The 17,981-nt window shown below is 39.7% G+C and overlaps 1 protein-coding gene across 1 annotated transcript in view; it reads right to left on the bottom strand.

Moving 5' to 3' along the window:
* Nucleotides 1–7,512: 7,512 nt before the first annotated feature.
* The window catches only part of LOC137149236 (receptor-type tyrosine-protein phosphatase N2-like), a 299,799-nt gene continuing 289,330 nt past the window's right edge, over nt 7,513–17,981 (bottom strand). Inside the window, exon 7 of the mRNA XM_067542698.1 lies at nt 7,513–7,881. Coding sequence (XP_067398799.1) covers nt 7,699–7,881 — 183 coding nt within the window. The 3' untranslated portion in view covers nt 7,513–7,698. The remainder of the gene's footprint in view (nt 7,882–17,981) is intronic.

Below are 17,981 nucleotides of genomic sequence, written 5' to 3'. Positions count from 1 at the left end.
CACTTTCTGCAGCACCAAGGTGTTCTTCAGAGATCTCCCATCCAAGTGACTGACCCCATTTAGTTTGTGAGATCACACGTGATCACAGCCAAAAGGTGTACTGGTGTAAGGGGAGAGAGCAACAGAGTAGGGATATACTCACATATTTCTTTTGTATTATATTAACAGGAAGAGTGTTAACACCAATTAAATTTCACAGAACAGAAAATGGCACTGCTTTTGTGGAGATTCCTGTGAAGTCTTTAATGCTAAAATTAAGGGTCACTGAGAATGAACTGTTAATTCTGAACATTTTTAATAAAGAGAAAAAATAAATGAAACCAAAACTTAGTTTTGATTCTGCTGATTTGGAAGATCTTTATATTAAAGCTAATTCATGAATATTATTCTCAAAGCTCTCACAAAAGTTCCATTAAATCTCCTACAGATATACACAAACAAGAATTTGTTTCAATTTTTGATGCACAAAAATGCATAAAATCCTTTTCTGATTATAGGATTTATAAAGTTTGCATTTCATATCCCCGGTCAGTGCACACACTTAGTGGGTAGGAAATGGATGCTGAACTGTATGTTTTTCCCCATGCCAACACTAGACAAGTAGTGCTTTGGTTGATTCTCCCAGAAAACGAAACTAAAACATTCTATGTACATTCTATGTTTTGTGTTTTAAAAAAATGTTCAGGAAACTGGTTTCATGTTTAGGACTTCAATATCATCTACTAAAGAGCTGATCCACCCTCTCTGGAAACAAGAATAATTCTGGGGTTTTGTTTTAATAACAAGATAATTGATAAACACAGAATAATTTTTTACAGTGAACTTATAAAAAATGTGGCATTTTTAGCAAGCCAAAATGGCACTCGTCCTTGGAATAATAAAAAACCCACATTTCTTTAGTAAAGAACAATTCAGGTACTCATCCCCATAGAGCTGTAAATGTTTTGTGGATGGCTCAACTTCATACAATTGGAAAATGAATGGAAAAGAGAAAAATTCGATTACCATTGTTACGCAATGACTGACTTGCCTACAGACTTGATTACGGCAAGCTCCTTGTTTGTGACCTCATTAAATCCATGCTTTCCAGATTTAGGATGCTACTGCCCATCTTCTTACATGTACCATGACATCATGTCAAGCAACTCAACTGACTCCACATTCATTTCAGGATTCAGTCCAAAATTAACCCTCTTTCTAAAAATTCTCCAACACTTTGCTTCCATTTACCTCACAGACTTTGTTTCTCTGTGTTCATCTTCTTGCTCTTTCTGCTCATCTACAGTCACCCCTCTTTCCTCACATAATCTCCATCTATGTTCTTATAGTGGTGCTCATCACATCTTACAAGGCACTCATCATGTAGTGTAAGAACCACCAACCTTCCCAAACCTTTTTGCCTTGACTTCAATATCTTTTGATATGGAAATATCTTTGCCTCCTTGCTTTATATTCTTTAATTTTGCTCTTCCTCTGTGACTGTTTACTCGTTTTGTGACTACTTAATTCTATAAATTGTTTTGGGATACAGTTTTGTCAAAGATGTTATACAAAATACGTAGAGTTATCTAATTATACACAAAACTTCATCTCTTTTCACTGTTTTCTATGAAAAATGTTCATAAGAAAGGATAGCTTGTAAACCATTAATGGCCAAATTCTACACCCATTTCAAGTTCAAGCCCATTGAAGTCAATGGAGCTGCAGAAGGGTGCAAGACAGAACATATTTTGGCTCTATTTTCTTTGTGTCTCAATCATATTTCCTGAACACAGATTACTTATCTAGTGGATGACTGACGACTCTAACAATAGCTTGGTGGGAGAATACACATGACAACCAGTTCTTTTTATTTGTGGATTTGTCATTTTAAAGTTCTGATTTATGATTTAATAAAACAAATATAAAATCAATGACAATTTAATTCTAACTGTAATGCATGTCTAGTATGGATCAATTTTCATATCATGCTTATATGATCATCTAAATACCAACTGATGCCTGATGGGAAACTTCGACAAACATTCTGTTTAGGAACATCAGTGTCTGACTTCCTGTGGAGAAGAAGCATGAGGAACAGATGAACTCTTAAGAAACAAAGATTCTGTATGCAGCAAAATTTCATTATTCATGCCTGAGACAGTGCACCTTATTGATGTGTTATTAGAAGCACCGGATTAGGACTTCAGAGAGTGAGCATGCCCTAAATTTCAATTGAAGACTGGAGATTTTTAGATGCAATAGCTTTCATGGGACTACAGAACTGTTCAGACCCTGGGTTATGCAAGCCCAGATGAACTTCAGGATTAGGTGGACCTGTTTAAACCTTGGACAGTGAGGACATTCAGTGTTATGGGAATACCAAAAGGGTTACCTTCCTGTTCCTGTTCAACCATTGCCAAGATTGTCTATTCTAGACTAAGTCTGATTTAATAAAGTTGAGAGAGAAGGTGGGTGAGGCAGATTTACTGCACCAACTTCTGCTTTCTTCAGAAGAGCACTGTATGGCTTGAAAGCTTGTTTCTCTCACCAATAAGAAGTTGATCCAATAAAAGGTATCACCTTACCCACCTTGTCTCACTAATATCCTGGGACCAAGACACTACAACTACACATAATAAAATGGAGGAATTTTGGCCACTTTCTAGATGAATTGGGCCTGTGCTCATTGGTCACTGATCGGATTTTCATGAAAAATAGCCCTAGCACTAAAGCTATATGCTTAAATTACATTAAAAAACTACGTTAAAAGAAGGTTATTTAGGTCACACTGTCAAGTATTTGAAAATCAGGAACATACTAGATTTATAGCATTATCCATAATCATTTTAGTTCTTCTCTAGACTATTTTGAAGCATGAAGGTAGAAAACAAAAAACATCCACGTAGAGGTGTGTATGTTTATTTTAATGTTTAGAATTTTGTAGAACATTATTCCACCATAACTCTTAATTTTGGAAACAAGAATCAGGAAAAGCAAAACATGCCTCAAATCATGTCAAAGTTAAAAAGAACTAATGAACTTCAGGTATCTCTACTGGATGGTTTGGGGCCTCAGTGGGAAGACAGCTCTATGCTGCCATTGTTGGTCCAGTCAGCTCTTGTTGTGGGTCAGCTGTGTGCCACAACGGCCACTGCTTTAGCCAAGTCCAGTCTCAGTCACTCAACACAGGATTCAGAATCATCAGGTAGGGAACCCAGATCAGAATAAGATGCTTGAACAGAATCTTCACTCCCTGATCTCTAGGCAGAGCCCTCTCTTCTCTCCTTTTTGGAACTTATATCCTGTTCCCAAACGGGATTCTACTACTTGCAGAGTCAGGAAGACCCACTTACTCCAGAGCATCTCTCACACAATTCCTATGCCCTTTCATGAGCACACTACAGTTACAATCTATTATCAGTACATAGATTCCAACAAAACCCAGTATGTGGAACTATGGGAAAGACAGACCATAATTTAAATAAATAAAGCTGATCAGAGCTGGCATTTTCTCTCTTCCTCTGCAGAGGGAGGAGAAAGGTCCTTCCCTCTAAGCCCTCCAGTTCTGAGGCTTATACATTTGTAGTGATCATAACGTAGGGCCTTTTTTAAGGTGGAGACTTATGACTTGGTTAATATGATTAATCATTAGACAATTAAGAAGTTTGCCATGAATTCTGTTTTGGAGAAACACTGAACTTGGATGAGGTATGGTATGAATAAATCCAACATAATGAGAGGATATCAAACAATATTTTCCCATTTCAGACCAGGCTGGCATAAAACAGGTCTAAGGATATCCAAACTTTTGCTTAAGTGATGACTATATTGGGAACTTGTCAGAACTCTGATGGTTGCATCTAAATTGACCAGACTGCAGCCATCTTCATCTCTCACAAAGAGATGTAGGGCATATAAACTACATTAGTATTAGATCAACCTTGATCAGTAGCCTGTGGTCCTAACAAGAAATGCTTCATTTTAATTTAAATGGACCAAAAGGGGCCATGTCCCCTATAACTGAACTCTTATGACCAAAAGGGAGGAAGTGGGAAGAAAGAATCAGGGCCCAGAAATCTACAATTCACCTCCCCCGCACCATCTCTTTCAATCAGGGGAATGTCCATAAACTCACTATTTTTAGAAGCTTTGAATGCCACACCCCCAACTTTTGATAAATAGCTCGAGAAGCTTTTATAATATCAGACTCCATGATATTCATCTGCTCTAGTAAAGTGTATTGGGATTTACCTCCGGGTTTGTAATATGATCAGTGGTGGTAGTGATCTCTTTTTCCTTCTCTATTTTATTTGTTGATTTGATTTCAATACTTTTAAAAAAAAGTATTTCAATATATAAATATAGCTCATGCAGTGATATCTAGTGGCATATGTGTTTCTTTACACAGACTTGCATTTATAGACCACAATGAAACTCTGATATAGAATTCTCCTAAAGAGGTAGTTCAGCCCAATTATTTTGTTAGTGATGCCTATTTACGAATTCTTCATATTAACATCTGAAATTGTCTGGGATTGTATGAATGCATCTTTAGCATCTATTCTGCTTAACTCTATAACAACTTAGTTTTACATATTTTGTATCATCCCAAAAGACCACAAGGAGCTTTACAAACTTAAATATACAAATGTGAGAGAGAGAGAGAGAGAGAGAGAAAAATTCATCCACCACTGAAATTCAGCAGCAGTTTAATAGTACACAGAAACACTATTCAAAAAATAATCTCGTTCTCTTATGGTTATTTCTGCAAGCTGTAATAAATCATTAATGAATAGAAAAAGATGACTTTGTTAAAGCAAGAGACAAGCATTTAAGAAAACCTGTTGAAAAATGATATAAATTGATACATCAATACTTGCAAAAGCAAAATAACCCAGTTAATGATATGTTTCAATTTGGGTTTGAGAGGATTCACATCCTCCTGTAAAGGGCCTATTTATCTAATTTGGATGGAAAATTGACAGAACTTGAATCTTTTGTCTGATGTATATGAAATCTGGATTCTCCCATCAAGATTGGGACACTCCCAGTCAGGCTTTTGCCGTGAAGGAGGAGGTAGTGTATAAAGCCATTTGAGATCTACAGATGTTCTGTTACTCTATAATGTTCTATTTACTCTAAGTGCAAGTTATTATCATCACTAATAATTACTGTTCAAAAAACAGATTCCATAAAAATCTTATCCAGCTTCTTCACTGCATTTGTGAGCACCTGCATAGCAATGATGGACAATATTTTCATTCAACTGAGATCTAATACCAAAAGAAGGAAAGTCAGTCAAAAGTGCTCTAAAGAGGCATATCCTCCCCCTCCATTCATGCACTTAACTCCCACTGAAATTTTTCTATCTAGGCATTTATACCTCACTCATCGTTGTGGCACCTAAGTGTCCTACAAATTCTAGAGAGTAGTAATACTAGAAGATGTAAAAGAAGGATGGTTTATAACTCTCACAATCTCTCTAGTTAAAACAAAAGATCAGTTACTTGCCAGTGTCTAGAATCAAATGTCACATCAGAATTTAGGGTTTAACTTTGATAGGTAGGGCCAGAGTTGGATCCAGTATCTTGACCAAAACAGGAACTCTGATGTTCTTGCAAAATTTTCACCAGTCAGTCCCCTGCACTCTTCCTTCACACATTCACCCTGCCACTTCCTAAGGATTTCACTCACCACTGTTGGTTTATGGAAGGAGAGTAACCATCTCCCCCATCTCAGGCTTCTTTGAGGTTCCAACCGAAATAGAAGACCCATGCAAGGGCTGATAGGATTTGTCATTCCAGTGAACACAGTGAAGCAGCAGGGAGATTAAACAGGGAGATTAGACTGTGCCATTCCTGGCTGCCCTGCCTAAGGTTGCCCTGCTAGCACATACAAGCAAACCCACTGGATAGAAGATAGAATGTTCTCCTGAAGGGACAGTATGGGAGCAGCCAGCCAGCCATATAGATGCCCTCTGAAGAGCTTAAAGACATTATTTCCTCTAACAAAGCCCAGAAGTGGAAACTCAACTTTTCTGGGGCTTTCATCCAAAGATCCAAATCACAGTAGATAGATCTGGACTGGCCCAGATTAACCAATGTGCACTTCTACAGGGCCCCCACCTCTGAGGGGCCCCGGAATACTGAGTGGGGAATGAAAAGGAGGACACACACACACACACACACACACACACACACACACGAAAAGCAACTCAGGGCCAAGAAAGGGGTAGGGTAATGCATCACGGTGGGAAGGCCGTACCTGCATACTCTGGTGAGAGCCAATGAGCTGGAGCAGGGATCCAGGCCAGCCCCGCAGAATGGGAAATGCTGCAGCATGAGTGTGGGACATACTTGCTCTCCAACCCCCATTGAGGTCAAGACCCGATCCCCAAGGGCAGGGAAAGCTGTGGGGGGGTGCCCAACTGCCATAGTGTGTGCAAGGTCTCAACATTGTTTAATCTAGCACTGGATCTGGATTGGATCATCTGGATTCAATCAGCTCTTGGATTGGAGGCACCTCATTTCATCTTCACCAAGACCTGGTATAATTTGTGATCTACAGAAAACTGTGGTCTAAGTTTATGCTAGCAGATCTACTGTTTATTGTGGGAGTATTTTCATTGGTAGCATCACTTAACACTGGGGTTGTGCAAACCACTTGCTGGAGTGGGTCAAATAACTGGTGACAAATAACATTTGTTGCTGATTTTAACAATTTCCCCTCTATGTACAAATAAATGCTTTCATACCTTATCAGCTCCAATACTTGCAAGGAAATTTAGTATCAACATTGGAGGTTTTAACATTTTCTTTTACTTTTGTAAAATCCAATTTTTGTAAAAGAACAAAACCAAAAAACCCAACAACCACAAAAGTGAAGTATTTCAATCAAAAATATTATAACCATAATGGTGCAATATTCAATCAAAGGCAGTCATGTTTCTGAATTTTAAAAACATCACTTGAAACATGCCAATTTAGGAATTTCACATGTTTAAATGCAAATTGCTATCATCACAGAGACATACTCAACATTCATATGGCACTTTTCATCTTTAAAGTGTTTACAAACATAAGGCCAAAGACAGTCCTAGCTTAAGCAGATGTAATGGATTAAAACTACTGTTGGGTCTGACTACCACTGAATTCAACAGAAACATGCTTCATTAGGGGAATGATCAGACCCTCAAGTGAGTGTTAGTGTCCCTATTTTATACAACAAGAAACTGAGACAAAGGTTTAGAGACATGAACAAAACCATGATGGGATTGGCGTCAGAGTGTGGATCAGAAAACCATAGTCCCTAGTTCCCTGTCTTGTGTTTAGACTATTAGTTCAAACCTCCTTCTCATTTATTTTTGGACCACCTTTTGTTACATCTCACCATACAGAAATATTTTAATCATAGCAAGAATTTTCTAACATTTTGCTATGTTAATACAATTCAGAGCTGACCTTCATACTGTGTTTTCAGTATGGCATTATTGCATTTTCACACAATCTGATTTCATTACACAGGTCAGAATTACTCATAACTAGAATTTGAACTAATAACAAGGGGCACCATTGATTTCTCTTGTCTCTTCATTAGAAGATTAGACTCTAGTTTATCTTAAAAGAACCTGCAAAAGAAAATATATTTAAGCATAATCACAGATTTAAGCTTTTATTTGCTTTTTAACACAAGGTAAGTGTAGTGGTTTATTTTTCTTTAGATTGCAAACACATCATTATCCATTTCTGTAAGATGTAATGCTCTCAATACAACCGCTGTGGCACATGGTTTTTTAATGCAGACCTCTGCATGAAAACACAACATAAATCCCCAGTTCTTCACCCACTGTGCAGAGGAATCTGTGGGTGACAGAGTGCAGTCAAAAAGTCCATTTGCAGCCTGTAACAAAACAAATGTTATGATGGAAAAGAGAAGAGAAAAGGAAACATTTTTCAGAAAGAGCCTAAACCCTAAATCATCATTTTGCATAGCAAGACAATGTGACTGACTTGTCATTTTACAGCTTTATTGAGTAATCAGCACATGTGCAATGTGCCCAGACATTTATGGCATCACGATCAGCCAGGTGAAGAGCCGGTAACACGCCATCGAAATAAGGCACTGAACAATGATATACGACAGTCTGAAGTTGACTGCAGCAGCAGTGTGATGATTAGGCTGCACAGTTGCCCTGCCCTGTTCAAAACCAGTTCAGAAATGATCACAGGTGCCTTAGCAGATCAAAAAACTGATGGACGAATGGTTGGGTCAGTGATGAGAGAGTGATTAGCTATTGTCATCACTGACCACTCGTTGCACCAAGCAGATTCCACCGTCATGTCCTGTGGTGGCATAAATGACCATAAAGTGCGTCTAGAAAACAGGCGAGCTGGTAGGTGGTCAAAGAGGTCTGTGTACAACAGCAGGTCGCTATTCTCACGGATCTTAGCCAGCAGCGTCACAGAGGCTTTTTCATGGCAAATATGGAGTTGTGCTATGTTGTGAAGTATCAGTATATGAGCAACTCTGTTGCCATGGCAAGTCCTGGTAACAACACATAGCTTTGTTAAACTCTGTATTGACTAGCCTCGTAGAGACGAGTGACACCTGACAGGAACACAGTATTCTGCTGTTGAATAGCAGAGGGCAAGGGCTGGTGATCTAAACGTCCAGGCGCTTGCACCCAGGTTAAGCCAGCCTGAGCAGGTTGTTCTGAGTGCTGACTTTGGCTGCCGTCTTCCTCAAGTTGTTGAGGTATGTTAATGACCTATCCAATGTCACACCGAGGTAAAGTGGGTTTGGTTCATGCTACAGTCATTGGTCATTGAGGTGTTGGCCGTTAACTCGTGGCTTGCACTTGTAATATACAGATGGAATACACTACAAACAGCCTTAGAAAAGGTTGGCTGCAGGCACCATCAACTATAGTAATCTGCCATGAGCTTCATATTGTCAAGACTATCAATTTCTGAGAAGAACTGAGCTTGGTAGATGTAGCAGGGGTCATCAGCATAAACTTAAACATAAACTGGCAGATCGTGGATGTACACACTGAACAGTATCAGTGAAAGAACTGAGTCTTGAGGGAGGACGTTGATCTGACACTTCCAAGAGCTATGGAAATTGCTCATGAGTATTCTAAACTGCTTGTTTTGGAGAAAGAGCTCTACTACTTCGACCACCCAATATGGTATTTAAACTCGAGAGACTTTAAACAAAAGGCCTCTGTACCAAATTGTGTCATAGGTAGTGGTCAAATCCAAGAAGACAGCTCCTATCTTTAGATTTTGTTAAAAGCCATTTTTGACAAAGGTGGTCAAGGCCATGACTTGATCACAGGTGCTGTGTCCTTTGCTAAATCCTGCCTGCTCAACTTGCAAGGCATCATCCAAATCTGGAGCAATTTGCTGGAGGATCAAATGTTCAAACACCTTGAAACACACTGACAGCAAGGATATTGGGCAGTAACTCGACATGTAGGGGCCTTGCCTGGCCTATGAATGGCGATAATCTTTTCTTGATGCCAAGTGCGTGGTAACATCTTCTCATTGATGACCCATATGTAGACGTTAACAGCCACTGTGACACCTTTGGTCCAAGGTGCTTGAAGAATTCCGGCAAGATGCTATCATAGCCTGCCACTTTGCCTAGCTTGATGGAGTTAAGGCCTCACTAATTAACAGGCTTTGAGGATATGTCTTAGTAAGAAAATTATTCAGAGTTGCTTGTATTTACTCTGGGATGGAAATAAAATCTTTGAGCATTAGTAACCCATTTCAGGGGCGTGTATTATGTATTTCAAATTTTATGCTTGTTGTATTTTTAACACATTTTTTGGCCACAATTAAAGTTGATGTTAGTTTACAGTTGGAATTACTTGCTTACCTCATGACAGAGGAGCCACTGTTCCCGTATGTTACAGTGGAAAACATAATGCTTACTGTTTTCTAATTACAAAAATAAGGCCTCATTCCTTCAACTGAATCCACATGGGATGCAGATGTCTTCTGAACAGGGTCATATGCAAGATAATGGCCTAAATATTATACACTATGTCATTTATGTATTTCATTGACGATAGAGGGTTGTGATATTTTTGTTAGTTTCAGATTTAGGCTCAGATTCAGCAACTGGATGCATGTGGGTATATCCACATGGAGACCTACTGAAGTCAAACAATCTGACTGCTTCAGTGGGGCTTAAATCCCTTTATTAACAGATCCAAAAGAGAACAGTTTAAGTCCATTCTACATAATCATTGGCAACAAATATTTATACTAATGCACACAGCAAATACATTTAGAAGTTGATGCTAATGGTAACCCCAATGTCAGTGCTAGACCAGTGGAGTTACACTGGTGTAAAATTGATGTGAGAGGAAACTTAAGGCTAGAAACTATTTATTTTGTCTAGTTATTGTTGTTTTACTTACTATTTGTTTTATGCCACACATTGAAAGGGTTATTTTTATTTCCCAGAATGTTAAGTGACTGATATATTTTTATTTCAGTTTTAATGATAGTTAAGAAAAACTGAAAGGATGCCAGACTTCAAGAGAGAGATGTCACACACACTCTACTCCTGCCCCTTTAAAAAAACAACACACATTCTGGTTAAAAGTTCAAAGACTATCTGCTTATAAATTAGACTGGAGTAAAATGCAGTGAGCAAGATAACAAGAACTATGATTTTTAAACACACATGGAATTCAAATAGGCAATGGAAGCAGAAATTAGATGCCCAGGACTTAGTTTACTCCCTGGTATTACCAAGTTTGGGTTATTTTTTAAAATAAGAACATGGATCTTAAGAAATGTCTTTGTTAATTGAACAAATCAGACCAAAATAAGTACTGAATTACCTTCATCACCATTTCATTTAAAAATTAATACACTGGTCAAGATTTTAAAAAAGTTTTCTACTGATTTTGGGTGCCCAACTTCAAAAAGTAGTCTTTTTTTTTTTTTTTAAAAGAACAGTAATAAATAATGTATCCTTTCATAAGTGGAGCTCAAAGTGCTTTACAAAGGAGGTAAGTATCAATATCACCATTTTATAGATGGGAAAATGAGGCACCAAGAAGTCTAGTGGCTTGCTCAACACCCCCCTGTGAGCCACTGAAAGAGCCAGGAACAGAACCCAGCTCTCTGGAGCCCCACTCCCGGACTCTGCACTAGGCCACAGTAATGTTAAAATCAGGCTCCTTTAAGGAACCTAAAAATGGAGATGCCTAAAATCACTAAAACTTGAAAATTTTAGTCACCACCTAGTCAAAAGAAGAAGGATGCAAATGCATGGAACCAGAAGAAAGATACCTATTGTGAAGCACCCAAAGCCAATTTATCAAAGGATAGGTCATCTGGTCTCCAGGGCTTTCTTTGTACTAAACTGAGGTAATAAAAAACTATCGCTTTTGGCAGAGTGTGTGTGAAATTACTGTAAAATTGACTATTTTATGTAGAAGATGATCATTTCTCTGTGGGTCTTAATTGTCTCTTCAGTGCAATTTATTGTGGGTCTACTCTAATTTTTAAACAACATTTACACGTAACACAGGGGAGGGACAGCTGGAGGCAAAAGAACATTAAAGCAGTAAATTTCTTGTTGTGAGGATGCCGGATGCCCAAGAAAGTTGGACTGACTGGAAAACAAGAATTTGTTTTGTGAAAAATGTTGACGTTTTGGCATTTGGTTTCGTTTCATAGCATGATGAAACTGAGGCCTTTATAATTTTTTCTCAGAGCACAAGTGAAACCCACCCCAAAATAGCCCAGTGGTTAGTACGTTCACCTAGGATGTGGGAAATTCAGGCTCAGATTCCTTCTCGGATTGCTTTGGAGCAGCCTAACCAGTAGGGTATAGAGTCAGCATCCCTCTGTATCCTATTGAACATTTAATTGTTTATACAAAGTGAAACAGCTCCAATAGGAGAGATTGGGAGAGCCCCATCCCAGCACAATCAAGAGCCTGGTAGTTAGGGTAAATCAGTTTGGAGTGGGTCTCCTACATCCCAGGTGAATGCCCCAGTCATTTGGCTATTCTGAGGTGGGTCGCTCTTGTTCATTTTGACCAGAAATTCCATCCTGCACCGGAGGAAACTTCCCAACAAAAGTTTAGTCAAAACTGATGTCTCGGCAAAAAGTTTTGGTTTCAGTGAATTGGCATTTTCCAATCAAAAATTTTTTCACTGACTAGCTCTGATTAGAAGGCCTGTTAATTGTAAGTGCCTGATAGCCAACATTAAAATTTCAGCTACTAGTCAGTACTGAGTCTACTATGAAGCAGCAGCAAATAGCCCAGGTAAAATTACAGCAGGTTACATAAGGAAATTTCTAAAAAAAGCAGGGGTTATTGTTCAGCCATAATTAGGAAATTTGGATTTCAGATGTAGAAATTGTTTTTATTTCTGAGTTTAAGCTTAAAAATAAAGACATATGCGGGCTGGGATAACATGATTTTATTCACATAGCATGAATAAACTGCATGTCTGCTGTGGTTCTGCAATTGTTTCATCACTATAAAAACATCTTTGTGGTTTTCCAAAAGAAACAAGAGTCCCCTACAAGAAACCCACACTGATTGTTTGCCTCCTCTCTGACTCATTAGATTCTTATGCATTTTGGCCTACATACATACAGTAGGTGGAAGATACTGTGGTAAAGTCAGGCCAGATGGCTACAAAAGGGTATATCAGGGCCCTAGAATGCTAAAGGCCCTTTTTCCTGCAGGCAGAGGAGAGGTTACTGCAGGTCAATTAGAGACACCTGGACCCAATTAAGGGCTACTCCAGGTATACTTAAACCCTGCCTTCCCTATAGGGCAGGGGGGAAACAAAGGAGAAGGAGAGAAAGGAGTTGCTAGTAGGTCTTGGCAGCTGCAGGAAACACTTCCCCCAGACTAGGAGATGGTGCTTCTCTGCAGCTGGAGAAGCAGAGAAGGAAAGACCCTGGTCCCAGCCTGCAGGAAGGACTGGTGCTTCTCCAATCCTCCAGGGCTTTACCACCACCTCTACCGCCCTGAGAAGGAGCCATGGCAAGGTACCTCCCTGGGCCTGGGGTCATATACATGGACTGGGACTACCCGCCCCTTCCCCATGGAGTTGAAGGACACTCCACAGGTCTGAAATAAGGCCTGCACCAAATGCTCCCTGTGAGAGGTGCTGAGGAGAAGAGACAAAAGACTTGTCCAGGTTGGGGCAGAGTTATCACAGGCCCCACTGACAAAGGAGACTGCTGCCAATAGGCAAGACAAAGAGGGGTTGCTATACCATAATACATTCAGGATTAGTTACTGATTGCACCCCACGTTCTAATTTACATAAAATCTCAGATAAAATGGCTAGTTGCCATTTTAAAAATTCTCATCTACAGTGTATCTTCACTTACATTACACTTACACTGAAGTATCCTTCCTGGGGGTTACTTCTCCAACAGAAGAAATGATTATGTAAATGCTTTTGCCTTAGCCATCTTAAGTGGGTGCTGAAAGAATAGCTTATGTCCCTCTTCCTGAAAAAGAACATGCATCATCTCCATCCTTGTGCTAACTTTTCATCAGCCTGCCAATCAGGAGATGCAAAATTATCCACAAACTCATGTCCCATAGTTTGCACTGCTAACACTGGTGAGCAATCCTTTGTGTAGAATGTACAGTATATTCTTTTGTATTAAAAATGGCTATAGCTTCTCTTGTTTGAGGGGTTTGTTTAACTTCCTTGAACTTTGGCTATTGTGCTACTAGATATTAACATTAAATAAATTGTTATTGTACATTCAAGCAACCAAACTTGACCATTTGAATGTTAAAATAATTAGCAGCTTCTGTTTATTTCATAGCAGATTAGAAATCCACCTTTTGCACAGAGACAGTATTTACAGGGTATTCATGTAGCAGACAGACAAAGTAATCACCTTCCTCTGCAGCTAACAGTGCACAGAGATGTTCAATGTAAAAGTCAATGTACAAGGAATTTATCTCCTGTGAGATAACTGGTGCTTTTCTTAACTCTTTCCTGATGGATTGTGGGAGGCAGACAAAATAAGAATCTGCTACGCAACTGATAAGTCATTTCTGATCTCTTTTTTAAAAAAATAAATAAATAAAAGAACAGGGCCATATTAAAAGTGAAACCATTTATAAAAGTAGCCCTATGTAGAAGGAGATAGACAAAAGGTTATGTGTGATTGTGTACTGTGATGGACCTGCAGCACCCACTGCCAGACTGGCACCTTCTGCTGGTGCTCTGGGAATAGCCAAGCAGACACCCACGTCCATAGGTGTGCTCCATTATACTTCCTCAGGGTTCACTGGTCCTTCTCACTGACATCAAGGCCCACCAGGTCCTTTTCCTGACCCAGCCACACTGCATGTCCCCCCACTTCCAGGGTATTCTGCAGTCCTGGTTCTGCCACTTACTTCAGTGGCTGCTGCAGTCTACCACCACCCCAACAGTGGATTCAGGGAGGTGGGGAGGGACCCAGGGCCACCCACTTCTCCTGGTCCTAGCCCAAGGACACTATATGTGGCCAGCTTTCACTGCCTCTCCCCCAACTACTCAACAGACTTCCCTGGGCCACTTCCCTGAAGCCCCAGTACCTCTTCCGCCCTGGTATCAGGGCATCTGCTCCACTGAGCTCCAGCAGTCAGCCACAGCTCCATCCTGGGTGCTGCCTTTCACCTGCAGGGCAGCCAGCCTTCTCTCCCTGAGCTCTTGGGAGTGACTACCACTGTTCTACTTGGCAGCTCCCTTTTATACTGGGTTCCTGGGCTCTGATTGGCTATCCCACAGCCCCTACCCATTGGCTGCCGCTCCAAGGGCCCTCTTACCCCCTTCCGGGTCAGTGTGGGGAGACACCCCATCACATGTACCTATTAGGAAATGCAAGGAGACAAAAACATAGTGGATCAAAACTGTGCATTTGCATGTGTCACAAGGTGGCACTGGCCCTTGAAGAGGGAGCAGGAGGCAGTGCACCAACAACTTGTCAGCTGCCTCCCAGCTAGGGTTAAAAGAGGCATCTGGCTCTAGAGAAGAGGAAGAGACCTGCTGAGCCAGGGCTGCCTGAGAGCACAATGGAGGAGTAAGTCAGGAAAAGGGGAGGTGAGAGCTGCTGGAGATCAAACAACTGCAGGATGTCCCTGAAGAAAGCTGTAGGCAGTTCCTGGCTGAAGGCAGAAGAGAAGCAAGAGGGGTTTGCTGGCTGACCCTCGCAAGCCAGTGAGCCAAGGCTGGAGAGGGCTGAAGGCAGGAAAGCAGCAGAGGAAGTTGTCTGCTGGCTTTCAAGCTGGAGATCCAGAGCTGAGGGCCAGAGAGGGCTGACAGCAGGGAGCAGCAGAGGGGCTGAAGGACTCCCACATCCAAGAGCTGGAGCCATAGAGGGCTGAAGGACTCCCAGCAGAAAGGTTGGGGGTAGTAGGAATCCTGATGGGGAGAGCGGGGTTGCATTCCAACTGGAAGGGTTGGGGTGGCTGTCCTGGTACAAGGACAGTAGAGGAGCAACCAAGCGTCTAGGTGTGGCAGAAGATACCAGAGTATATAGTATGGAAGGATTCCCAGTATGGAGGCTGGAAAGAGTGCGGTTTTAAGGACTATACACACTAAGTATGTTTGGGACTTTTATTGGGGATTCTTTGAATAATGTTGTGGTAATAAACCAGTCCCTAGGGCAGGTAGTATTTAAGCAAGAGAGCATGTTGTGGAGTTAATGGGGATGCTGAAGGAAGGAAACTGAGACAGGCATGCCTGTTCTGCCATGGCTTGCAACAGGAGGCTGCCCCAGGGCAGGTTGCCCAATCACAATATGTCTAATAGTTCTAGTACATACTTTTTAGAAAGGTAGGCCAATTTTTTTAAACCTGAGAGCCTAAATTAATCTCCTCAATCCATAGTTAGGCACCTAAATAACTAGCCTGATTTTTCAGAAGTTCAGGTGTTCAGAATTTCTGAAAATCAAGTAACACATTTAGCAGCCTAGCTACAAATTAATGTTCCTAATTTTAGGCACCTCCTTTTGCTAATGATGCCCATAGAACCATACATAGTACAGTACTTGTAAGTTCAAAGGAAGCTCAAAAACCCATTGTATCAAAGTCTTCATTCAAAAGCTTCAGCATTTTTTAAAAAATGTTCCTTCACCTACAACTGTATGTTTTCAGGATTTGATAAATGATAAAATCAATACAAAACTAACACATATTTAGGGCCTTATCCAATGCTCAGTGAAGTCAATGGGAAGACTCACTTTTACTTTAGTGGGCATTACATCAACCACCTAAATCTTTTCTTTATAGGGATTAGTAATATATTGCCAAGTTTCCTCTTTTTACAGAAGCTGCAAGTGCCAGTACATGCTTTCACCACTGGGATTTATCAACATTAATGGGATGTTGTCTGGTTAGAAATCAAACTATAATTAAAAGAAAATCCTTGTGTATGTTACTAAATACCACCTTGGATTATTCAACATTATAAAAAAGATTTAAATTACTTAAAAAAATCTTTCTAACATTTCATTAGGTATAAAATACCAGCAAAATAAACAGAGTAGGAGTTTGTTGATAAAAAATACAACTTGGATTATGTGAGACCTGAAAAAGGAGTTTGTATCATAGCACTCATGTTTCCACAGTTACCAAGGAGGAGAGCTACCTTGAAATATTTTACTATAATAAGATTCATTGGTACTTACAAACATTCCTCTCTCATTCATTTTAATACACTAATGTAATTAAACTATTTTAAAAACAAAGTGAGGTAACAAAACCCTAATTACTTTTCACTATATTTGTTAACTCTTAAGTTTCTGCATTTCTCTCATCATCAATGAAAGAAACTAAACTAGTTAGTTTCACTATAATGAATTAAGTATAATTAATTATAATTAGTTTTAAGTCAGTTCCGCTTCCTGGTTCTTATGCACCAGAGCAACAATGCTATATTTGGGTTGACAGCACTGTGAGATAATTTTTTTTAAATCCACTTTTCACTTAGTCATTGAAACAATTCCTTTGTCTTAGATTTTATAGCACTTGTCATCATAAAGCATATCCTTTTTTGGCCTCATGCTTTCTCCAGGTGCACTGGCTAAATAGAGTCGACTTCCTCAAACATAATTTCTTCTCTATGGGAGCCAGGCTTTGTTTCAGTTTCAAACTTTACTTGAAGCACCAAATCACAAACCTAGATATTACAGTCTGGACAGATAGTTTCTGCAGGTGCTCACATTTTATTTGCATGTCCTCAGCTCTCACCACCTTAATTCTGTCTTTTCTCCCACTGAACCAAACCTATAGTGCTTGCAAAAGGAATTTGCAAAGATTAAAAGCCTAAGGGATCAGTGTTTAAAGTCACTGAGTTTTAAATAAATGTACACGCAGGCAAATGAACGTATCATACAGTAAAACACATTTAAATGTTTCTTTCCCGCTTTTCTGATTCCCTTTTTGACCCCCACCTCTACACATGATCAGCTACAGATCCAAGCCAATCTGCAAAACTGGATCCAGAAAAACAGCTCTTTTGGCTTTTCATCAAAGAAGAATATTCCTATGTGGACTAGACTCTTTGCCTTGAGTGAAAGAGCATGCAGTCCTCTTTCATTCAATGACTAAAAGCCAAAAAAGCTTCTTTACTCATGCAATCCCAAGCTTAGTGTGGAACTCAGGGTACATTATATTGACACATGCTGATTTTTATTATAATACACGCACGAAAGCTATGTTAAAAGAACATTATGGTTATGAAGTCAAGCACTTAAAAATAAGAAGAGCAAGAATTAAGGATGCCTGTGGATGGTTAGCGCTCACTGAATTAGCAGCAGTTTAAAATTTTATTTTATCCTTATTGTTCAACTTTTGACTCTAGGCCTTACTTATTGTATACAAGTGCTGTTTGGAGAATGCAAATTGCATTTTGTGAAGGATTTTAGTGTTTCAGAACTTCTCTCCATTCCAATTCAGAATGAAACCTGACAATTTTCAAAATTAAAAAAAAAAAATTC

The sequence above is a fragment of the Emydura macquarii genome, unplaced genomic scaffold, assembly GCF_026122565.2.
Source record: "Emydura macquarii macquarii isolate MOO-44397 ecotype Brisbane River unplaced genomic scaffold, CSIRO-AGI_Emac_v2 contig_719, whole genome shotgun sequence".
Taxonomy (NCBI): Eukaryota; Metazoa; Chordata; order Testudines; family Chelidae; genus Emydura; species Emydura macquarii.
Note: the sequence above shows the minus strand (reverse complement) of the source record. Positions and strands in the feature narration are given on the sequence as shown.